The sequence below is a fragment of the Gouania willdenowi genome, chromosome 10, assembly GCF_900634775.1.
Source record: "Gouania willdenowi chromosome 10, fGouWil2.1, whole genome shotgun sequence".
NCBI lineage: Eukaryota > Metazoa > Chordata > Actinopteri > Blenniiformes > Gobiesocidae > Gouania > Gouania willdenowi.
The window spans coordinates 17,845,813-17,870,748 of NC_041053.1; the positions used below are offsets into that span (position 1 = coordinate 17,845,813).

At 37.5% G+C, this 24,936-nt stretch overlaps 2 protein-coding genes across 3 annotated transcripts; one reads left to right on the forward strand and one right to left on the reverse strand.

The window, feature by feature from the left end:
• Positions 1–1,207: 1,207 nt before the first annotated feature.
• LOC114471274 (uncharacterized protein DDB_G0284459-like) lies at positions 1,208–9,315 on the reverse strand. 2 transcript variants are annotated; one of them, XM_028459975.1, is made up of 8 exons: positions 9,072–9,315; positions 6,662–6,711; positions 6,534–6,580; positions 5,862–5,914; positions 5,611–5,779; positions 1,857–3,170; positions 1,671–1,768; positions 1,208–1,558 (listed from the first exon to the last, which is right to left on the reverse strand). In XM_028459975.1, the coding sequence occupies exons 1-8, from the start codon at positions 9,177–9,179 to the stop codon at positions 1,526–1,528; spliced, it is 1,872 nt and encodes a 623-aa protein (XP_028315776.1). In that variant the 5' UTR covers positions 9,180–9,315; the 3' UTR covers positions 1,208–1,525. The 2 variants fall into 2 exon arrangements, with proteins under 2 accessions (XP_028315776.1, XP_028315775.1); XM_028459974.1 differs by having other exon boundaries at positions 6,662–6,714.
• Positions 9,316–17,099: 7,784 nt separating this feature from the next.
• On the forward strand, positions 17,100–19,955 carry arsia (arylsulfatase family, member Ia). Its single transcript, XM_028460120.1, has 2 exons — positions 17,100–17,413; positions 18,560–19,955. Exons 1-2 carry the CDS (start codon positions 17,100–17,102, stop codon positions 19,953–19,955), a joined length of 1,710 nt encoding a protein of 569 aa, XP_028315921.1.
• The last annotated feature ends 4,981 nt before the right edge of the window (positions 19,956–24,936 follow it).

The following is a 24,936-nucleotide window of genomic DNA, read 5'->3' on the forward strand; positions in this document are numbered from 1 at the left end:
TATATATATATATATATATAATATCAACATTTATATAAGAGGTAAACCACTGGAGAACAGTATCAGAAAACCCCATTTCGGATTTAAATCGACCAACTAGTATACTGTGATCTACAGTATCAAAGGCAGCTGTCAGATCAAGCAAAATCAAGACTGTGCAACGACCAGAGTTAGCGGCCATCATCACGTCACTAGAAACTTTCAGAAGAGCAGTTTCAGTGGAGTGGATTGATCTAAAACCAGATTGATATTTATCATATAAATCATGCTGTTCCATGTCTGAGGTTAGCTGCTTAGCAACCACTTTCTCTATGATTTTAGACATGAAGGGAAGCTTAGATATGGGCCGGTAGTTTATAGGCTCCCCCGGATCAAGATTGTGTTTTTAAGGAATGGGATTCGCTATCGCATGTTTAAAGAACCTGGGGACCGAGCCAGATAGAAGTGAGAGGTTTATCAATTTTACCACCCAAGGACCTATAACGTTAACATTTAAGAGCAGTGAAGTAGGAGCAGTGTCTACAGTGCTCGATGAGGGTCTCATCGTTCCTACTAAAACTTGAACATCCTGTCGGCTGATTGGAATGAAGGAGGACCATGAGCTCACAGGGGCTGATGCAGTGCACAAGCTAACCAAGGGAGGAGTGATACTGACCCTAATGTCTTGCACTTTGTTTACAAAAAAGTTTAGGAAGTTGAGAATACATTTTCCCAAAAACCTAAAGGACAACCAGTGGTCCACGGACTACTCTTTGAAAAAGGCTGACCTAAAAAGACATTTTAGGCCTTAAATCTAAATTAATATTCAACGGTTCTAAATCTGTATTGCATTCTTAAGAATTTCTTGACTAAAGTATTTGTCACTTAGTCATTTTTCTTCAGGTTTGGCATCATTAAATAACAAGCACATGTTGACTTTTAATGAAACAAGAAATACACTTCTATATCTATTTACATAACAGGCAGAGAAGAAACTAAACTACAAGAAAAACACAAACATTAAAATTTAAAAACTGTTTATTTTTCATAAGAAAATGTCTAATCTTTTAAAACTATTTTTTTATACTTTGTGTACAAAACCATTTCCCCCCAAGTCAAAGTTATTTTTTTAAAAAAAAAGATGGCAGAAGATAAATTATTGTTTAAAAAAAAAAAAAAAAAAAAAAATAGATATATAGGACTAAAAGTAAAAAAATGTAAATCAGTTTTAGGACAAACTATTCTTCTGAAACTTGACATGACTGTTGGATTTCCTGATCAGGGACAGCTACAAATATTTTCTAAATATTAAAAAACAACAACAACAAACACCTATAAAAATGCCATCATTATTGACCACAAGCAGTAAACGAGACTGCTGCAGCAAAGCGCATGTAAAAAGTCCAAAAACATGTTAAAGTACAAAATTGAACTTTTCTTTTTTTTTCATATTTAAAGACCCTGATCATAACAAGATGATGAGGAGAGTCACAGGACAGAAGAGATGTTTCCATCCTGGGGTTCTTCAGAGACTGAGGGTCGGACTTCATGACTCTTTGCTCTTAGAGGATTTCTTTTTCTGTCGAGGATCAGAGAGAAAAATTGGTTTAGTCGACCTTGATGGCACTCTTCTGATTTTACATCGACCTGACTGTATTATAAGTTTGTAACAAACATGTGGTCCGTGACACCTTTCTGCTGCTGCCTGAGTCACTTTGTGCAGCTGGAAGCTCCTGAACAGAAACTGCAGGGGACTGTGGGACCTCGACAGATTTTAATTTGCTTTTCTCTGTCGAAACAAAAAAAGACAGATATTAAAATTAATAAACATTTACAAAGCAAAGTGTGAACTGCACAGTTTTGTTTTGTTTACATACTCTTCTTCTTCTCTGCTGGAGGACTGGGTGTCTCCAGGTCAGAAGGAGGCAATGGTTCTGGTTCATCATCACACATGGTTTTCCTCTTTTTCTTTTTCTTGACCTCAGGAACTGGCTCCGTCGCTTCCTCACAGTTTTCCTGCAGATTTCCTTTGGATGGACTAAATATGGAAGTATTAGCTTCTGTTATTTCCTCTAAGATTAAATCATTCGGTTGTGTTGCGTCCTTTTTTTTCCTTGGTGTTCCTTCTCCCAATTCCGCAAAACTTTCATGTCCTGATTTCCTTTTTTTCTTCTTTGCTTTCCTTTCTGTGACCACGCACTCCAGACCTTCCTTATTCTCACTCACTTCATCTTTGCTTGTATTTACAGCCTGAAAATTCTGCTCTGAAACCTGATTCTCTTCCACTTTTTCTGCTGCATTATCTTTCACTTCCTCAGCCACTTGCTCTGGGTTCCCCTCAGTGGCCAAAGCCTTTTTCTTCTTCTTCTTCACTTTTTTCACTTCCGATTTTTCATCACTACTTTTTTCACCCAGTAGATTCTCGATGCCGTCATTATCAACTCTCTGTTTTTTCTTCTTTTCTTTTTGAACTTCTACTTTGTCATTGGATCTTTCCTCAGCCTTTTCTGTCACATCGTCGGCCAGTGGCTGTGGATCCCCCTCATCGTTAACACTCCGTTTGCTCTTTTTTGCTTTCTTTACCTCAACTTTTTCAGGAGTTTCTTCTGTTACAGGTTTCGTCTTTTTCTTTTTTGATTTTCTTTCTTTCACCACAGGCTCTAAATGATTTCCACTTTGTTCCCCTGATGTGCTTTCTTCAGATTTCTCTTTTTTATTTGCTTTGGTCTTTGTCTTGACAGTGACTTCATTCTTCTTATTTCCTTCTCCATCGCCACAGATTTCATTTACATTTGCTTCTGTTTTGGTGTCACTCATCTTCTCCTCTTTTTTCTTCCTCTTCTTTTTCTTGGCATCTGGCATCTCATTACCTGTTTCTCCACTACTCTGTAAAACGTCTTTCTTTTCTTCCTGCTGTAAAGGGGAGCTCATGGATATACTATCCTGGATCTCGATTCCAGACGAAGTTGGAGCGTTTGTCTGCGTAGTGTTTTTCTCTGCGCTGTTCTTCGATGTCGTTCCTGTCACGTCGTTCTCCTCATCCTGTTTTTCGACAGCTTGGTGATCTTTCTGACTTGAAGCGTCAGATTTAGCAGGTGGTTTAGCTCGGGGCTTTCTCACTCTTTTTTTGGCCGGCTGAGGTGCAGAGGAGTCTAAAGCATTGATGCTTTCCATCTTGACCACGTCTGCCTCTACACACAGACCACAGAGTGATGGCGTCAAACAAATGTAACTGAGAAACACATGTAATACTACAGAAGATAGTCATCAGCAGAGATGTAAAGAGTACTGATGTATTCTACTGTTACTTGATTAAAATTGTACTCAAGTACAAGTAGGTCATACATAAAATACACTACAAGGTAAAAGTATCTCAATTAAATAGTACTCAAAGTACAAGTTACTATTAGTTACTTTCACCCCCGACATTTATTTTTAGTAATAAGTCTTGCTACAGTTCCCTTGCATACAGTATATGTATAAACTTAAAAAGGAAGAAACCAATTCTTGCACAACTGAAACTTCATTTATTTTCCACAAAGGCATCGGAATTAAAATATAAGGTTTGTCAAAATGTACAATTATTTTTTTCAATTAAATAACAGCAATAAATTCAATTAAATAATAAATGATCCTCAGGCTCTAACTAAAGCTACATTTATTAACTCTGCCATGTGGGTAACAACATACAGTAATAGGTATTAACCCCAAACCTGAACCCAAGAAAGTGGTTGGGTGTTGATCAGAAATAGCACGACTAAGGACATATGGATTATGTTCATTGTGCCTTCATATGAAGAGACCATGAAACAGAAATAAAATAATAATCACAAAAAATAATAATAGACTTATAACGGTTGGCTTAAGAAATGTAACAAATTACTTTTAAAATGTACTTAAAGCTGCGGTATGTAGAATCGTGAGGCGCTGAGGAACTCTTTGGAACTGTTTTCTCCATAGAGACCAGTAACAAATGTAGGAACTTTATCGTGTGCTTTTGGAGAGCTTTCTTATGTATTAGAGACATGAAAGCATGTATCACTCACTGCTGTGAGGACCGTAGAGGGTTAAAGCTGCTCCTCACAACACAAGCAACCGAGCCCAGCTGATCAGAGTAGACGCACTGCAGATAAATTGGGTCTGTTCTTTCCACCTTAGATCATTTTTAATAAGGTATTTATTCCGTCTGTTCTCTCTCTGACTCGGGGCGGACTGCGCTGACTGAGAGCAGATCGATCACAGTTCGCTGCACACACCGACTCTGCAGAGTCTGTTCCTCCTGCACACGTTTATTCCTTTATTCTGTTGCTTCCCCACCTCAGTCTTCCTTTTTCCTCTCGCTTTGCCATGTGACCGCTGTGCCAAAAGCCGCATTAGAGGATTCAGCTAGAATATAAAACCATGGGACTGTCCCTACTCTCAGATCCAGAATGCGCATCGACTTTTGACGAGCAGCTCGAGCAGCCAATAGATATGCTTAAAACAGCATGGGATTGTCTGATCCGAGGGCCACACGATAAACGTTCTTGTCCACAATTACAATAATAAGCAATCTCAGCATTAATATGGGAAAGAACAAAGGGGTTGTGTATTTTTGGAGTCATTTTGTGTGTGCTAGTTGTTGTCATTCTCTGCAGAGGAGGTAAAATTGTCACTAGTGTTTATCTGTTTTTGAGCAGAATTACATAAAAACTACTTCAAAATTTGAATCAAAGTTAGTCCTCATGCCGTGGAAGATTCCATTCGATTTTGGAGAGGATCTGGATCAATATACTGATTCTAGATCAGTTGAAAAATGAAAAAAATCTTTATCTCTCATTTGGCAAAATTAAAAAAAAAAAATCAAATTTTGGTTCGTCATTGACCGATCTTTATGAAAATTGACTAAGTTATGTAGGGTTGGGTCTTCAATCATACCATCAAGTTTCATCCAGATCAAATCAGGATTGCAAATTTCATTGCAATTAAAGAAATGGGGTGCCCATACATTTGGACTTACTTTGTCATTATTAATGGGGATAGAAATGTCTTCCTAGCCTTTAAAGTGTGAATGATAATGGTCATAACTGCCAATATCTCACAGAGGATATTTAATGCTTGGTGGAGGTTTGTTTTCTCTGAGTGTTCTTGTTTTTTTTTTTAAAAAAAACTTTTCTCTCATTTGTGTGTTTTTGGAGTCATTTTGTGTGCTTTTGTTGTTTTGTAAATGTTTCTTATCATTTTGTAAATATTTTTCTCTCTTTTTGGGTGTTTTTGTTATCATATTAAGTGTTTTTTTGTATGTTTGTTGGCATTTTATGTGTTTTTCTGTCACATTGTGTGTTTTTGGAGTCATTTTGTGCACATACTTTGGGGGCAGCACAAAATTAGACGGCGGGCCACCAGTTGTCCATGTCGGGCCTGCATTTGTCGGATGGCACGAGAAGCAGTGCAATCTTTTCGCAACTACTATGCATGTATTTTCATGTCTGCACAATTTTTCCACTTCTACATGTCACTAACACCTGAGCACAAACTGATATAATGGATGAAATCACTGTGATTAATTGGTAACATCTCTTCAGTTCAAGCTGAGTCAGCGTATCACCAGTTGTTACTACGTGTGTGCATGCACAGACTTTCCCAGCCTACCCGTCATGGTCAGGAGCAAATTCTTCCATTTCTCCACATCCAGACTGCTGTCAGAGTCTGAAGCCTCTCCATCAACGGCCGCAGCTTTGTCTGAGGATTGAGCCTTCGACTTCTTCGTCTTGTTGGTTTTTCCTCCAGATTTATCTTTTGATGGTTTGGCCAAAATATCCTGAATAATCAAACAAAGCGTTCAGTTGGATGAGTTTTGAAAAAAAAAAAAAATGTTGGTTAAAAGCAAGAGGAGAACTCACCTTTTTTGCTTTTGCAGCTTTGCTATTCTTTTTGGTTGGTGTTGTCGGCTTTGCTAAAGATGAAGAAAGTGTTATTGAAAACACATTCACGCTCTACTTTATATACTACCATAAAGCAGAGATGAGTAACTTCTGAAAGAGCGGGGCCCACAAAAACTTAATTGTCTTTTCCGAGGGCCACATTATCAACATTTGTGTTAGCATTTAGAATAATGTCCAATATCAGCATTAATACGGGAAAAAACTAAAGGTTTTGTCATTGTAGTCCATCTGTGTGGGTTTTCTTGGTGGTTTTTTTTTTTTTTAGTTTTTAGACATTTTGTGTTTCTGAATTCCTTTTGTCTATTTTCTTGCCAATATGGCAAATTTTTGTGACATTTTTTTCCAGTCCTTGTGTGTTTTTGCTATATTTTTTCTGTCATTTTGTGCAATTTCATTGGTATTTTGTCTTTGAAGTTTAGTGTGTCTTTGTTATCATTTTGTGTACTTTTGTTGACATTTTGTTGTCGTTTTGTGTTATGTTGGGCTTCATATTACTTCCAACTTCGTGAATTAAAATTTGGTTTTGGGGGCCAAACAAAATATACCGCATGTGACCCCCAGGCCACCAGTTGCCTCTGTGTGCCATTAAGGCACCTAAAAACAATGAGATGGTGCTTATAGAAGTCAAACCTTTCTTTGTCTTGACTTTGGCAGACTTCTTTTTCTTTTTCGACTCACTGTAAAACAAAACACTGCCAGTGAACAAAGCTAAACACATTAGAAGGTTTGTTTTCTAAGAAAAGCCGAGTCCTACTCACCACAGCCATGATCCATAGATGTCCTGTAAAGACACTGGTGCAATCTGCTCCTGCTGACACATTAGAAAAGCAAAACATATTTGCACATTGTCACCTACATGAGACTGTAGTAATGACGATGTAAGCAACCTCTAGTGGTTTAGTGGAAGAATGAATTTGGAGGTTCACAGGAGCAGTTGTTTCCACTGAAGTGATTTATAATCGTCTGTAGGTATTAGGACTGGGTTTAAAAAAAGACTTTCATTAATTCAAATCGATTGTCCATTATATGACCTAATATCGATGAATAAAATCCTACAATTTATCATTTATTACGTATTTTCTACCATGTGTAATGGAGCTCAATTATTAATGAAAACATCAATATTTTTAATGCTGCACCCAGTTAGAGTTAGTTTCCACTCTTTACAGCATTAGATCTGTGAGAATCTCTTCCATATTCAAGTAAAAATGTTACAGAGTGACAAAATTTACTGAGAAAAAATCAAATCTAATGGAATCTACTCGAATTGCAAACTGAATCAGGCCCCTTTGAATAAACTCTAATCTATATGAGAAATCTGAATATAAACCCAGCTCTGTCAGGTTAGACAGTGTTTGACGCTTTTCACATAAAAAAAAAGAGATTGTTTTCCACAATGTCCAGTTCGTGATGAGACCAGAAATACATCCTTCTACGGGACTTCACGTCCCACAATGCAATGCGCAAAACTTTTCTGATAATGATGTCTTTATCTGAGTATTTTTTTTTTACTTGTCTGCACATGCTGTCAAAGGTCAACACCACAGGAAGTGCAATCATTATGAGACAGCAATGCATATTTTGTTATTGCAATAAAATACATTGATTTATTTCATTGCTTAATTGTGACCATCACCAGCCCTCCCTAAGGAAGGGTAAGAAAACTTTTATTATAGGGAGGATATAAAAAGAGAGAGCAGTGTTACACCTAAGTGGAGGGGGAGGGGGAAGGGGAGGGGAAAGGGAGCAGGGAGGAGAGACTCAAGGCAGGAAATAGAAAAGGTGGGGAAGAATAGACTGTTTTGCAGTGAGGGTGAGATGTGAGGTTGTAGAATATATTGTGCTTATTATGTTGTATAATCCAGCCAGTATGGTGACAAGTGTGAAGCTTAGCTATAATGGTGGTGGCTGTGGACAGGGGGAATGAGTGAATGGTAGTACCTAAAGCAGGTATTTGGGATTAACGTGTCTAAGGTTAAGCCCAGTATGAGTTTTATCCCACATCCCAAGGCGTGCCAGTGCATCGTATATCAGTATATGTGCAAAAAAAAAAACCGCTACTGCAAGCCCAGGAACTGCCCTGGGAACGCAGATGCAGCCAGGCCAGCAGAAAGAGCGGGGGCCAGGGAGCTCCAGGCAACCCCCCCGCGGCCGAGCAACCCCCCAGATGCCCCCAAGATCCCAGGTCGAGAGGCAGCCAACGCCCCCCACACACACACATCTGAGTATTTTTAGTGTCTCTAACAGCTTTAACTGCTGTGCTGATGTTACATGAGGCTGTTCAGCAATCAGATGCTGATTCTCACAGCTTTGTTGGTTTTCTGTATCCTTCATGTCACACTGCGTCCTGTTTGTCATCCCTCATCATCTGCCCCTCATTACTGCGATGTACCAAGGTTTCCCACCTGTGAAGGACACACTTTATGGACTAAAGTATTCTTTTTCACATTTGTTTTTCAGCGCACCAAGGCATTTTGGACAATGCTGTTTTCCAGCAGTTTAGGGCATGTTCTCTTTTATTCCAACATAACTCTACTGCAGTTCACAAAACCATGAGCATAAAGACATGCTTTGATGAGTTTGGACTGGTCCTGACCTCTTCCCCATATATATATATATATATATATATATATATATATATATATATATATATATTGCATTACAACACTGTCGCCTTTCTTATGTTTAATGCAAATATGTCAGAAAGATTGATTGTTGTCTGGTGATTTAATTTTCTGTAGTTTCAAAATGTCCGTTGATCATTTAAAAAAATAAAAATAAAAAATACTCAGTAACTGTAACAAAGGACTTTTACTTCTTTTAAAACATACTTGAGTACAAGTAAAAAAAAAAAAAAGTACTATCACCCATAGAAGCTACTCGTGTGAGTACTTAATACTAATCCGTTACTTTCACCTCTGTTTATATCACTGAATCCCAATGATTCCCAGTTTACAACATTACATTTGATCAAAATGTAACCTGTACTCAGTTTGCAAACATCTTTAATGTAATCATCACAGGAGGATTTTAAGGCTTTTACACGCAGTTTAGTTTAGAAATATTAGGTAATTAATTATATCTCTAGGATTAACCGTCTATTTCAGCTTTTGTTTCGTTTATTATGTTATATAGCAATAGTGTATTTATATAGTGTGTACTGTATACCTGTGGGCTGTGTCTCTGCAGCTCCTCTGCAGCTGAGTGGAAACCATGCTGCTTTAAATGGTGGTAGATCAGCCGATTCAGCTCCGGTTTTGGTGCGTTCACGGACATATCCGGTAAAAGGAAAGATAAAACTAAATTAAGACAAATGGACGACAGCGAATTGAGTTCATAACAATACTAAAAGCGCATTGTACGTAGTTTTTGCGCGTGAGTCCAGCATGTTTATGTGTTGAACTTTCACCGCAGGAAGTCGTTCCTTGAACTGCGCGATGCATCACGGGAATTGTAGTCCAGTATTCACACGTTTAGTTTAATTTTTAATTTTTTAAAATTATTTATCTATTTTATTTATTTTTTTTTTTTATTGTTTTTCTTTTTAAAGCTAATTAATTTTCTTGAAGGATTTTGTTTTGTTTTTCATAAAGGTTTATTAAGGAGGGGTTATATGTTCAAATAATTAATATATATTAAATATATATGTCGCATGTGCATTTTTAGGAAGGTAATTTCATTTCATAGGATTTTTTATTGACATATTTCAATGAAGTATCTATGTAGAACAGGTTTGTGCAACTGTTATCACAGCGGGGCCACAAAAATGTGATCCGAGAACCACATTATCAACATTCACACCAGTATTAAGGATAACGACAAATCTGAGCAATAATACAGGAATTAACAAAGGGTTTTTTTGTTGTCTTGTCTTGTGTAGTTTTTCATTTTTTTTGGTCATTATATGCGTTTTTGTTTATTCTTGTCTGTTATATTTGCATTTTGTTTATTGTCAATCCATACCTTTTTTTAATCTTGCATTTTAACAGTATTTTTTTTTTTTTTTGGCTATTTATTTTTTGTGGTTGTTTTGTCTTTGTTTATTTTTTAATCTTTCTTGTGTATTTGTTGTTGTTGCTTTGTGTAATTGTGTTGACATTATTTGCATGTTGATGTTTTGTGTATTTTTGGAGTTATTTTGAGTATTATGTTTATTTATTTATTTATTTTATTTAAGTAGGGACAGTACATATCAATGAACATTAAAAAAAAAAAAAAAAAAAAGTAAATATGTCAGATTATAGCCATAGGCATTTTGGGCTTCATATTACTTCTAATTTCTTGAATTTCTTGAATTACAATTTTTGGTGGATTTGTCTTGGGGGCCGCACATAATTAGGCCAAGTGCCACATGTGGCCCCCAGGCCACCAGTTGCCTACGTCTGATGTAGAAGATATATATTTTGGAAGTTGAAATATCCTATAACCTTACATTCTTTTAAAACGAAACATCCATGTAAAGTGCAATAAATTTGTGCTGAACAGTGAAAAGGGGAACACACGTAAATCACTGGCTCATATTTTTTTTTTTAAATGAACACTGATGTTATTCTAATAATCCTGAACATAAACAGAATCCTTCTCTTTCCACCCAAACACAATTTCAGCCACTTTGCTTGTGGCTGCTGCTTTTCTTTTGGACTCAGCACTTTTTATTACATATGTTCACGTTGGAAAAAGAAAACTGATCTAGGGAGGATCAACAAACTGTTTGATTGATTGGATAAGTGATAAAAGCTGTCTGAAGGTCACTCGGGTGTGTTTGGATGAAACAGAGAGCTATTTCTGATGGTGTGTGAGAGGGCTGGTGGTGGATAAGTCAAGGATCAGCTGAAGCAAAGCAGCTGAAAGAAGCCATTCATTGAGAAAACCAACAGTGAGCACTTCATAACTCAACATTGGGACTCAATAGGTTTTACTTAGCCATCTTCTAATAGGTTTGGGTCTGCTTAGCATGCTGACTCAGCTTCTATTCTCACGGTATTGATGAGCCAGCCCACCAAAATTAGATGGAGGGATAAATATTTTTAATTTGGGAAATGTGATATGAGTATAACTTCTGTATGGAGTTAAAATCATGCCAAAACATCCCAAACACAGTAAACACGTTTTATTCACACTCAGTGCTTCACAAACAAACTCAGTGTGATGTGCAAATACAAAACACCATTCACAATCTGATTTTCTTTGCAAATAAGAAACATACCTATCAGACAAATAAACTCATGTCTTCAATGACAAAAAATATCCTTCAAGTCCAAAACAGGACATTTGTATGTACATCTGAAAGCATTTGTCTATGGATCTGCAAGGTGGAAAATTAGTGCAAAAAGTCATGTTTTTAACTAATTCACTGTCATTTTCAGTACAGTGACCCCTCTCACTGCCAGCCATTTTAAAGCATTTTGACAGATTTTAAAGACCCACAGAATATTTTGTACTATGACAATCTGAAACCAGATTCTGAAAGATTAGACTCTCTACTTTCATCAGCAGTTGAATAGAGGCAAGTTTCACACAAATCGCCAGTTTCTGACAAAAAGCTGAGAAAAAAGGCTTTTTCTGAAAAAACCTGTCAGTGACTTTGAGGCATTAGTGACACGTCACCATTGGTTTCCTTCTATAACACAACAAAAACAACACTGAGACAGGGCTTTTTATGGCAAAATTATTATTAAATTGCTCTCTGGGTCAGAGTTGAATGGATTTCTTACTGTATTTTAGCCGTCCTCCAAGTCTCTCCTCCCGTCAGTCTCCACACACGCAACTTCCTCGTCCTCCCGGACATGCTGAGTCTCACCGCTTGCCCCGATTTGTTGATCATTTTCTCTCACGATTGCGACACTCTCAATAGTCCACTTAGGTCCACACATGATCTACTTGAGTGTGAGCTGTAAATGAGCTTCTAGGAGCTTTACAATCTTCTCTCGTAGCGCCATTTTCTGCCTCCCCAGCGATGGTGATAATCATGGCTAATCTCTCATCCAAAGGTGGGCTGCTGCCACCTACAGGGCACCAGTTGGGCTCTACATCATAGTCCAAGCCTGATATTCATGAGAGAACTCCATCACACTGTCTCTTAGCAACCACCATCAAAAAACACAATTGACATGTTTTTACGTCAATGGCAGTGAATGAATTAAGTCACATTTATTTTTTCAACTACAGTAAAAAACAATCCTACAACAATGACAAGCTGTCACGTGACTTTTGGCACAATAGTCTTGTTTTGTAATTGAATGATATATATATATATATATATATATATATATATATATATATATATATATATATATATATATATATATTAATAAAAGACATTCAATTTTTTTGTATGTATAAAACATGCTGTATTTGTTTGTTAGGTACATTTCTTATTTGCAAAACAAAAAGCATTACATTATATTTTGTACTGTTGAGATGCTGAGCTTTTAGTGAATTGTTTGGAGTTTGTGAAAAGTGTTTTGTGTTGTCTGTTTTTAAGATTTTGGCATTGGTTATGGTTCGGCATGGTTCAGACTCATACGTATGAATCTTTAAAAGCTTTTGCAGTGTTTGAAATAGTAAAATGTGTAAAGTACAAAGTATAGTACATTTTGCACTTTTTACATCTATCCTCCCTCTGCGGGTCTACTTGTTACCTCTATTTTTTAAGCCAGGTGACTTTGCTGAAGTGTTGTAAGTGTTGAGTCTGGCCTGATGTAGCTGATGCTGCTGTAGCTCTACTTGTGCCAGTTTAAACACAGCTTCAGTCAGGAGCTGAGTCATTGCGGCACTCAGTGATGACCTCACATGATGACCCTGTTGTACTTAAAAACTCGAGCTAAATGACATCTAAAAAAAGAGAGGGAAACAAACCACATGTAGCATTAAGTTTGATAACCTGTTGTTTCATTTTAACACTGGAAATACAGTAAGCGGTTTCCACTTTCAGTACCCAAGGTCAGAGGTGTAAAGCGTACTGATATACTCTACTCAAGTAAAAGTACTAACTTGATTGAAATTGTACTCAAGAACAAGTAATTCATACATGAAATATTCAAGTCAAGTAAAAAGTAGCTAAATTAAATAGTACTCAAAGTAAAAGTTCATAGTTACTTTCACCCCTCACATTTATTTTTGTTAATAAATCTTGGAACGGTTCCCTTGCATACAGTAAACATGTATAAACTTCTGTATAAAATAAAATTATTTTGAAATGAAATGACACCAATGAATTAAATGCAAAAAATTATACATTCTCAGGCTCTAAGTATAGCTACATTTATGAACTCTAAAACTGAGAAAACAACCAGTTTCCAATGCTGTTTTGGCGCTGTGCATTACATTTAATCTGATTGGTCGGCTATGATGTGATGCATTTGATTGTATACTATCATTTTTTGTAGTTTCACAATGTCCATTAACCATTTTAAAACAAAATATAATAATTTACTCAGTAATGGTTGGGTGTAACAATTTACTGTACTTCTTTTAGTCTGTACTTAAAGCTGCAGTTTGTACTTTTTTTTTGTTTTATTGGGTCAAAAGTCCATAAACATCTTATCATATTGTAATGCATATTGTAATACAAAGTGTTCTGAGTGGACAGTGAATCTCTTCTCCTTCTCCTGGCTCTGTAAATGAGCTTTAGAAATACAGGAGCGTGACGCTGGACTTCAGCCAATCAGAGATCTTTCTACCAACAGGGCGATCCCACGAGCTATTTTAAGCATTACTATTGGCTGCTCGAGCAGCTCGTCAAAAGCCGATGCGTGTTCAGGATCTGAAAGTAGGGACAGTCCCATGGTTTTAAATTTCAGTCATGTGATATATAGTTTCAAAGGTAATTCAACATGATTATGCCTCACACAATTAAAGTCGTTTCCTTATTTATTTGTGAGTCAAATATTGCAACAGTTGGTGGTACCGAATCAATGACACATACCAATACATGAATGACTACTCCTCTGTTAATGCTCATTGAATTGGGCTGTAATTTGTCATGGATATTCTATGAGCAGATGTCAAGAGCCTCTCTGAGGCCTTTTTGAAATGGGGTGGGGAACGAGGTCCGGCATCGGCTCTGTATTGCTGCGACACCGATACCAAAATCCAACATCAATGTTACACATTGATGTTGGATTGAATAAAAATAAAAGAGAAACTATAAAACGAGGCTACCATTATATACAGTGAGGTCATGAGCTGAGTGCATTTGAACTTAAGGTTTTGGTTCACGGTGAGCGCACAGGAAAAGGAAAACTTCCATGCAGATTTAGTCAGATTAGAAAACTGGGGTGAGAGGGGGAGCAATGTGCAGGTTTACTGGCAGGACTGTGTAGATTAGAAAGGGAGCAGTGTTCACTGTAAATGAGAGCAGCCATATTCAGTGACAGCACGTCTTCTTTTAGCCAAAGCCAACATTTTTTTGAGACTGACAGCAATCTTTTACCGCTAAAAGGCTATAACTCAAGGAGCACAGACTACTTTACCATGGTATTGGCCACCTTTGGTCACCCCAGCTCTACTCCTGCTCATAGAACCACAAATGGAATGATTAATGACATCAACAAAAGAAATCCAACAGTTCATCATCTAAATCTGACTTTCCACTGAAATGCAAGAACCATGTACTTGGCTTTGATTACAAACCTGTCACAACCACCCTGTACAAAAAAACATTACCAGATTGAATTTCTAAAATAAAGTTTCTGTTTTTACCTGCACCAAAGAAAAGGGTGTATAAATGTCTGCAAAACAAACTTCTGCATTCCACCAATGATGTTTACTCCATGGGTTAGCCCTGTCAAAAAGTTTTTTTGTTCTATGGGTAGATTCTCGTTGGGAAAGATAACCTTGAAGAAAAAGTACAACTGGAGGTGTGTGTTTTTGTGAGAGACAAAGATGTGTTAATAATAATAATAATAATAATAATAATAATAATAATAATAATAATAATTAGATTTAATAAGCATCCTTTCAGACAGTGTTTTGCTCAATGGCCATTATTATGATAGCGTGGGAATAGAATGGCTAACCCTCCAGATTTTAGACAATCTGCTCCACCTCCTGCATCAATGCCACCTAGAAAAATTCCAGATGTTTCTGAAAGTTTTTCATGATATACAGTATATATTCCACTCTAGAATTGAGTAGCTGCTAAACAACACTGAGTTTTGACTGACATTAATCCTCAGATGCCCAGGCGCTACCTCTAGTAAAGGTACATAAATAAATTGGTGCACCTGAGTGTTTTTTCTCTCTCTCTTTCCTGATTTGACCTCCATTAAACTCAAAAGCTGTGAACTAAAGATGCCTTCACTGCAGCTAGACAAACATGGTTTCATTCCCTTTAGGGGAGGCACAAACTTCCTTTGGCTACCCATCAACCGCCAAACACCCAAAGTACCAATATCAACATTTTTAAGGTGTGATGTTGTATCTTGTGATGTTTTACCTCATGTTTAGCTTGTCTTGACCATTTATAACTCCCCAGCTGGAGTCTTTTACTTCAGTAATCTTTGAAGTGTCTTAAAAATTGGAACCAAAGTAAAACATATAAACTCTGACATTCACTGTTTCCTCCACTTCAAATTCCATCTAAATAATGTATATGTATAATTCAATTTACAAATATTAAATATAAAACTGACACGGGAAAAGGGTTATGGGTTGAATCGTATTTGTAAATTAACTGTTGAATAATAATATCAACATTGACCCCCCAAAAAATAAAAACATGAAATCAAATAAAAATCACAATGCAATGTTCGTGATATTTACTAAATTTGAACTATTGTGCAGAAGTATGGGACATACACTCATACACTCATTTATTATACATTATACATACAGATTTCATTTCATTCCTTTTGATTCCTATTCAAAGTCAGGTTCTATTGTAGGGGTGCCAAACTCATTTTAGTTTTAGGGCTGAACAGGGAGCAGTTTTATTTTGAGTGGGCTGTAGATTTTTTGCAGGAAAACCAGTAATTTCAACATTTTTGTGCCCTTGTTTGCACTTCCACCTATAAATGATATAAAAAGTATAAACGGAACTCACATTATCCAAGCAATAAGTGTCAAACCTCATCACCACTTTCAATTTCCTTGATTTTGTGAAAAATGTGCATTTAATTTAGTAAAATGATGTGGAATAATTTGAGGAAAATTGCACGATTTCAGATAACTGCTGTCATGTGATATAAGCACAGTAAAACTGTGGACCTTGCAAATATTGTGGGGTTTCATTGGTATGTGGAGGACCTGAGATATCTACAACTGAATAATTTGGTAATTTACACAATAATTCATGTTTTCTTTGTCACTTTAACTTTCTCCGGTGGGTCGAATCGAATGCTCCAAAGGGCCGGATGTGTTACATTTGACTGGGTTTGACAAGCTCCCGCTCTGTGATGGAGGTTATGCAGCGTCATTGGTTTCTGTTGACCCATTGGATGATTTGTTAAGTGCTTCTTTGACACCTGTGTGGAGATGTTATCAGAGCCTTGGCAGCGGTTCTGTCTGCCTCCTGAACTCCACAGAACTCATAAAACAGTGAGGATAAGGAAGGACTGTGAGGAGTGCCATGGAGTCGAGTGGAGAACAGTGTGTGTGTTTGTGTCTGTGGGGCCTCATGGTGGCCCCAAGAGTCAAATCTCTTTCACACACATGTTTTTGGGTTCACTACCTGTTTCCTGTTAGCCAAACGAGGGAGTGTTTCTCCCTTTTCACAGAAATTTTGAAAATTGTTTTGATGACACTAAAAAGTATTTCAAAAGGCAATTTTGTTGCTGTCATATCTCTATATTAGTTGAGCAAAACATCACAAAAGAAACTGCAGAAATTAAATAAATCGCAATGCTGATATTGGATGTAAACTCACCCTTAACAAAGTAACAGACCTACATGTGTGTTTGTGTTATAGGGCAGCTGGTGTTATTTTAGCGGAGCAGTTAAGCAAATGGGTGGAGTTAATAGGACCACTAGGAAAAGTGGAGTACTTTGAAATGAGCCTGAAATAGTTGGCGAGGATGGAGGAATAACATCTTTTGAGAAGCTTTTTAACTGCTGACTACCTTTGAAGCCCATCCAGGACCAATATCAACATCTTATGAGAGGAGTGTGTATGCGTTTACTCTGAGATTCACTGCACAATGACTGGGTGACAGTTTCTTAAATATTTAACTGATTCATTGAAGAGCTGTAGGAATCATGGCTACTACAGCTCTGACTGGTTTCTCTATGATGAGCCTGTTGAGTCTTGGATATCTGACCTGGGATCTGACAAGCCCGAACCAGGTGGAAAATGAGGCTGACCAAACATTAAGTGACAGGCTTCCTCGGCACCGGCCTCCTCACATCATTTTCATCATGACAGACGACCAGGGATTCAACGACATTGGCTACCACAGCTCAGACATCATGACTCCAGCTTTGGATAAACTGGCTGCTGACGGAGTTAAGTTGGAGAATTACTACATTCAGCCCATATGCACCCCATCCAGAAGTCAGCTCATCACCGGAAGGTAAAACAACACTTTTGCGCGTTTGAGTGTGATTTTCCCCATCTGCAAATTAGATTCATATTTCCCTGATGATGCAAACACTCCTCAAAGAACTTATACCAATGTAAAGAACATAAGTTCATGTCACAGAAGGTCTAAAACAAAAACAAGTTTCTGTCAATTTAAAACAATTTCTTATTTATTGGAATTACAAGCTCATGCAGATATATCCTAAAATGTGTAACTTGTAAAGTAATAACAAGTGAGAAAAACACTTTGAATTATATTATTGTTATTATTAGTCAAACTCAAGGCCCAGGGACTGAATCTGGCCTTTTAGAGCAGATAAAAGATGAATCATTGTGTAAATTAACAACTAATTCAGTTGATATCTCATCTCCTCCAAATACATTCAATGGAGTAATTTAATGAAACTGCTCAATATTTCCAGGGCTTACAGTTTCCCTTACAGTATATCAATGATGACAGTCATTTTTAATTGCAAAGTTTTGAACGTTTTTTTTTTTTCCCAAATCATTTTACATACATTTCCAAAATTAAATAAGTTGGTGACAAAATGAAGGAAATTTAAAGTGAAGATCCTGAAAGAACTGACATCTGTCACTTATTGGTTACAAACTTGCAAACTAGGGTACATAAATGTTAAAATTGTTTACCCGACTAAAATCTGCAGCTAACTAATGGTCTGTATTTATCCCCTGAATTAAAATGAGTATGACAACCCTGCTAGAGTTAAAGGTTTGGTATTGAATTTGCTGTTTTATGTTTAAGAAATATACACAACCGGTGACATTAATCATGTGTATGCACTAGATTTAAACGTGCCACTCTAATATTTTGGGTACTTTGATCATAGACCTACAGTATACGTTCCAATTTTGGGTCACTCAATGATGCGATACTGTTGATATGTGCAAGGATATCACAGGTTTTTCTGTTTTTATAGTTTGCATTTACTTCCAGAGGGTTTTCACTGGATTCTTTGGTTTCTTCAGTCTGAAAACGTATATGAATATTTAGTTCAATGACAATAGGAAAAATTGTGTGCCTGTAATTGTCGTCTGAGGAATTTGAGAAAAAAGCATACTCAAGTTTCCTGAAAAGATGATAAATGTGAAAAAATCTGATTCTTACTGTCCCCTACAGGTATCAGATACACACCGGCCTCCAGCACTCCATCATCCGGCCCCGTCAGCCCAGCTGTCTACCCTTTGACCTTGTCACTCTGCCACAGAGGCTCCAGGAGCTGGGCTACTCCACCCACTTGGTGGGTAAATGGCACCTGGGCTTCTATAAGAAGGAATGTCTGCCAACTCGCCGCGGATTTGACACCTACTTTGGCTCCTTGACGGGGAGTGTGAACTACTACACCTATGATTCATGTGATGGCCCAAACATGTGTGGGTTTGATCTCCATGAGGGGGAATCGGTTGCATGGGGACAAAGGGGCAAATATTCCACTCATCTGTACACACAGAGAGTTCGTAAAATCCTCGCTACCCATGATCCACAGTCTCAGCCGTTGTTCATCTTCCTCTCCTTCCAGGCCGTTCACACTCCACTGCAGTCACCTCGTGAGTACATCTACCCGTACCGCGGGCTGGGAAATGTGGCGCGCAGGAAATACGCCGCCATGGTCTCAGTTGTAGATGAAGCAGTTCGCAATATAACTTATGCTCTCCGCAAATATGGATACTACCAGAACAGTGTCATCATCTTCACAACAGACAATGGAGGACAGCCTTTGTTTGGGGGGAGTAACTGGCCTCTGAGAGGACGTAAAGGCACCTACTGGGAGGGTGGAATCCGTGGTCTGGGTTTTGTCCACAGCCCTCTGCTAAGAAAGAAGAGGAGAGTGAGTAAAGCGCTGGTACACATTACTGACTGGTACCCCACTTTGGTGGGATTAGCAGGAGGAAACGAGTCACTGATGGAGGGTGTTGATGGATTTAATGTTTGGGAGGCCATCAGTGAAGGAAAAGAGTCACCCAGACTAGAGATCCTGCACAACATTGACCCTCTGTATAACCAAGCTCGCAGCGGCTCACTGCAGAGAGGTTACGGGATATGGAACACAGCCATCCAGGCCTCCATACGAGTCGGAGACTGGAAACTCCTAACCGGAGACCCGGGATACGGAGATTGGATCCCACCTCAGATTCTTCCAGGTTTTCCGAATGGATGGTGGAACCTGGAGCGCCATACGGCTGCCCGAAAATCAGTGTGGCTCTTTAACATCTCCGGGGATCCATATGAGCGTTTTGACGTCTCTGAGCAGAGGCCAGATGTTGTAAAAGAACTACTAGCCAGGCTGGTGCACTACAACCGCACAGCAGTGCCAGTAAGATACCCATCAGAGGACCCTCGGGCTGACCCCCACCTGAATGGAGGGGCCTGGGTCCCGTGGGTGGGAGACGATGAAGTCAACTGGGACAGTGTTTACCTGAAGAAGAACTTAGACTGGAAGACCAAGCTCAAACAGTCTAAAGGCAGATCCTTTTTTAGGAGACTCAACACCAGGATCATGTCCAACAGGATATAGAAGCAAAACCATGACTCATCATGTCCAACTCATCACCAACAATATTTTTTGACATGTCACAGACATCATACTGTATATGATTTTTTATCCTTGAAAACAAATGCTTAGGTTTTGGCAAGTCCTACTTCTGAGAACTTCATTGTACTGTGAGGATTGGAAGTTCACTTGACAGACATTCCAATCCCACTCTGGGCACTTTGATTACTGAACTGGTTTTGAAACACCATTTATTCTTCCTCCTAGGCTTCCAATAAGATACATCATAAACTTTTTCTGGAGTGACTGTGTTGCATTTTACCTCTGTGTCAATGTGAGGAGTGGATGTTTTCTTGTTCGTTTGTTTTTCTGAAGTTTTCCATGACTCAAATGTTGATTAAGTAAGTGAATTTTGCTTCTTCTATAATTGAAACATTTTCTGGGCTTAATAAAGACCTTTTCATTGACAATGTTATTTTTTCACAATTGACTTTGTCGCTTCAACCCCTATTACATTTCTTATGGTTTCACTATCAGGAGTAAACCCATATACACTCGGGGAGAACATGCAAACTCTGCACAGGCAGGCTGGAATGAGAACCTGCAATCTATTGGGCACATGACACCAAATATTGAACAAATGAAAAGCCTTAATTGACAAGTAAACGGTGGCAAATCACGGCTTTAATCTAAAGGATTACATACTTACATCACATTTCCTTCCCTTTACAATCTGCTGCTTTAGGTCATTGCAAATCTTTTAAATGACATCATTCTGTTCAATGGTGCCTTTTGTTGATTTTCACACTAACTGTTTGGTTAAGTTATTATGGTCAAGTCTACAGGTGAAAGCTCCTCACGATGCCAAATAACTTGTGGCTTGGTCAGCTGTTAACGCTCCATAAACTAAAAAAAAAATAGAGTGAAGAGCAAAGCCAGAACTTGCTTAGAATGTTCAATATCAAACATTTTAAAATTGTTTTTAATTGTTTTGGAGGCCGTTTCACAAAAGGAGAAGTACATCACTCACGTGGTTGAAAAATGCTGAAATTCTCCTTGTGGTCACATCATGTAGTTGAGATTCTGTGTCTTTTCAAACCGGGTGAGTGCTTTGCTAATGTGCCACATTTCAACACATACGACGAGAAGTGAGACTGTTTTATTTCCTGCTTCTTTGCTTTCAAAGACACAAGACAACATTTCCTTTATGTGGCTCAATATTTAAGATGTGGATCTAATGAAAGAGTGATTTTCTTTTGAAATATCCTGTATATTTGGGAGGATGTGGCATTTTTTCTTTCTTTTCCTCTCAGCTGGAGCAGTAAATGGTAAGACAGTTATATAAATATACTAAAAAACCAGTCATATCTGTGCGGCGATCACATGCTCTTATGGTTCTCTTATGGTTCTTGGGTTTGATAGCTTTCATTCCAGTTGCGGATACGAAATGTAACATCACCCAGACGTCCACGTGCCCCGTCACTATCCAAGGCTCTGCTTACATCCAGTTGATGAACAATGCCAGCAGCTACCAGGTCCGCTGCAGGAAGCAGCTCTCCAGTGGGTCCATAAATGTGTTCCACCTGAAGAAAGACATTGTGAAGATTCAGGAGGCGTTAGGAAACAGAGCAGAGTTCTTCATCAACAACGGGACACTGAAAATCACCAATGTGTGGTGGAATGATTCAGGCCAATACATTGCAGAAGTTTTTGATTCAAACGGCATCCGTTTCAAAGAGATTACATTGGAACTGGATGTTAAAGGTATGGAATGATACTTGGGTTATTTCACAATGTTGCAGTGAGTCACTACTGAGGATTCCTATACTCAACTAATAAAACAACAACAAACAAACTGTTTTTTACTTAATAATTTGAGATATCAATAATATGGCCGAGTTGTACACTTTACAGTTGAGCTTAACTTTAAAGAGGATTCAGTCACATCTTAATTACATGTTTTTCTAATGAACTGTAACCTATGGAACAATGGAAAAATGTACCAATGCTGATAGTGTGGTTTAGTGACAGGAAATGTTTGTGGTTTAACAGTTCTTTGCTTTCACTATGAATCATTTATCTTTTCCTCCTGCTGCTCTGCTTACCTTAGAGTTAAGCTTAAACTGAAAGCTTTGGTGTCACTTTATTTGCAGCATTCTATTTATTTGTTTGTTTTCATGAATGGTAACTAAAAGTGAGAGATTGTGCATTTTGTGTAACTGCTTCTTGTTGCAGAAGTCTCAGATACAAAGAGTATGTTTAGATAAAATATAAGGAAAAAGTTAAAGAGGACATTTTTTTTCAGGTCTATTTTGGCACAACTAGTTTCTTAAACTTTGGTGGTCAACCAAATCTGTGTCTTTATGTGTGGTGTCTACATGTCCTTCTGTGGGATGGACTGGTGACCTATACATAAACACTGCAGTGAATGATTAAAAAAAAAAAAAAAAAAAAAAAAAAAAAGCAATAAATTGAAACTCTTACATCTGTTTTCACTTTCTCTTCCTAGAAAACCTTTGGACCATCCTGATCCCAGTCCTTGCTGCGCTGGTTGCTCTAGTTATACTGGTGATCTGCTGTTGTGTGTGCAGAAGAGTGAAGCGTCTTAAAAAAGCAGGTATTTTATTTTTTATTTTTTTGCTGTTTACAAAATGTAAGACCAGTTAACATCCAGAAAATATCATTGTTGTGTTGCCTAAATGTTTAAAAAATAAACATAAAATAAAAATCATTTGTGTTTTTCTTGTAGATTCACCTACCTGCACCTCACTATGGATGAAATCTCCTTAACATTTATATGGACTTTAAATCTGCTGAGGACAAACAAACCAACAATGACTCAGCCTCTGACTTAAAATCGTCCTTAAAAATCTAAATGTCCTGTATTTGATAAAAAAAATTTTTTTTTAATAAAACCATGAAAATGTTGGATGTCCCACTTAATGTGTCACTGCCAAACTATGGTATGTATTTCCTTCCATATTTATCCTTTAATCTGTTTTGTGAAACCAAGATGTAACTTACAACCAATATGATGTAATATTACAACACCACAGGGTTCGTAACTTATGGGTCAGAGACCAAAATTGGGTCGCAGATCAATTTTTCTTGAGTCGTAGGTAAACATAAAAACATTTTTCTCTATTTACACATAGTAGAAAGTAGAAATACAGCTTTTACCATACCAATATGTATATTGTTTTTAAATTGTTCTATTTGATTAATTGCTTAGAAATCTGTGAATAAAACACTTTTTTAGTTTATCGTTTGTTGTTTATTGTTTTTTTTTGTTTTTCTCTAAATTCATAAATTCAGGAAAATTAGTGATGACTGTTAGAATAGTGTAATTATTTTTTATTTTTAATTGTCCTGCTGTAACGTTCGGTATTATCCCTGCTATAAATTGTCAATAGAGGAACTTTTTTAATTTACTGGTATGTAAGTTTCATTTTTTTTTTCTGTTTAGGTTATTTATTGAATGTGATGTTAATTTACACTGTATTATACGGTGTAAATAAATTACATCCCAATAGTTATTTTAAAAAATGTGCACTATTGCAAGAATTTTCTTAGTTTTTCAATATCAATGGACGGGTCACGGTGGCAGCATCCTAAGCAGAGAAGCCCAGAATTCTCTCTCCAGCCACTTCAACCAACCTGGGCCACCCCTGTGGGAAGTTGAGCAAGTCACTTAACCCCAACTGCTCATTTTGTATAAAAGCACCTGCTAAATGAAAATGTAATCTTCCCGGGGGCTCCCCGACAGTTCACAGACAGCTTGTGTGAGGTAGAGCTTTTGAGTTGGGGCCCAGATGCAGGTGGAGACACAAAATTATAGGTTCTGAGATTTATTTAGGCCATGGTCATACACGGGTAGGCAAAAGTATCCACAGGGCGGAGCAAAATTCAGTGTCAGTGTAGCAGACAATACTTTAATTAATACATGCAAAACACTTATGCTTTCACTTAATGTATGACTCTAACTAGAGATGGGCGATATTATCGGCAGATGTTAGGCATACAATTTAATAGTGGTCGACATCAGTAATGGTTTTTCCACCGATAATAAAAAAAAATATGTGCCCTGTTTTGAAGCAACATATTTAAATGATTATAGCACTTTTGCTTTTTATTAAAGTTGAATAAAAGATATTTTGTACATTCAGTGAGGCATCACATTAAAAGTAGGCTTTACCTGTTATTTCAATGGAATTTAATCAAATCGGACCTAAAATTAGGTGCAGTTCTATATCAGTATCAGTTAATACCAGCAATCGGAAATTTAGTATTACACAATATCGGCACATCGGATATTGGCAAAAAGCTAACATCTAACATTTCTAATACTAAATAAATACCAATATGCGATTGGCCATGTGGCGTCCCCATCAAAATAAAATCACCCTCATCCTCAAGTGAGCACGGGTGAAAGAAAAGAATGTAGTATAGAGGAATCAGCTCTTCTGATTCACTACTAAGCATCAGGTCTGATCACTATCACAGGCTTTCAGTTCACTCCACTTTTACACATCACGTGTCACTCTGTCAATTTACATCTATGATTTTCAGGCTGAGGTAAGGGCTCGGTAATGTTGACTGCAGAAATGACAAGTAACGAAGTACAAGTACTTTGTTACCAGTTAAGTCGTTTTTTTCTGATATCTGAACTTCACTTGAGTATATTTTGTTGGCGACTTTTTGCTTTTACTCTTTACTTTTTTAAACAAACATCTGTACTTTCTACTCCTTACATTTTGAAAATGAGTCACAACGTATACAACCACTTAATGTCACTTACAATAGTCTGTGTAAATTTATCCTCCGCTGTCCCTCACCATTGCCAAATGTATGAACATTTGTCATGGCTCTCTCTGGCATCTAGACGGCAGCTTCACTGGCTATTATTTATATTTAAATGTATTAATTTAAGTTCTCCTGATTATTTAAAACAATAAATAATTCCTTTCAGATCGTCATACAGTTTGCTTCATGCTGATCAACCATA

What these genes read in the sequence shown, in the direction of transcription:
- arsia (XM_028460120.1), top strand. Translation starts at nt 17,100, where the DNA reads ATGGCTACTACAGCTCTGACTGGTTTCTCTATGATGAGCCTGTTGAGT. An exon ending in AGTCAGCTCATCACCGGAAG is followed by an intron (nt 17,414 to 18,559) that starts GTAAAACAACAC and finishes TGTCCCCTACAG; the next exon opens with GTATCAGATACACACCGGCC.
- LOC114471274 (XM_028459974.1), bottom strand. Translation starts at nt 9,179, where the DNA reads ATGTCCGTGAACGCACCAAAACCGGAGCTGAATCGGCTGATCTACCAC. An exon ending in ATCTATGGATCATGGCTGTG is followed by an intron (nt 6,581 to 6,661) that starts GTGAGTAGGACT and finishes TTTGTTTTACAG; the next exon opens with TGAGTCGAAAAAGAAAAAGA. An exon ending in CAAAGTCAAGACAAAGAAAG is followed by an intron (nt 5,915 to 6,533) that starts GTTTGACTTCTA and finishes CTTCATCTTTAG; the next exon opens with CAAAGCCGACAACACCAACC.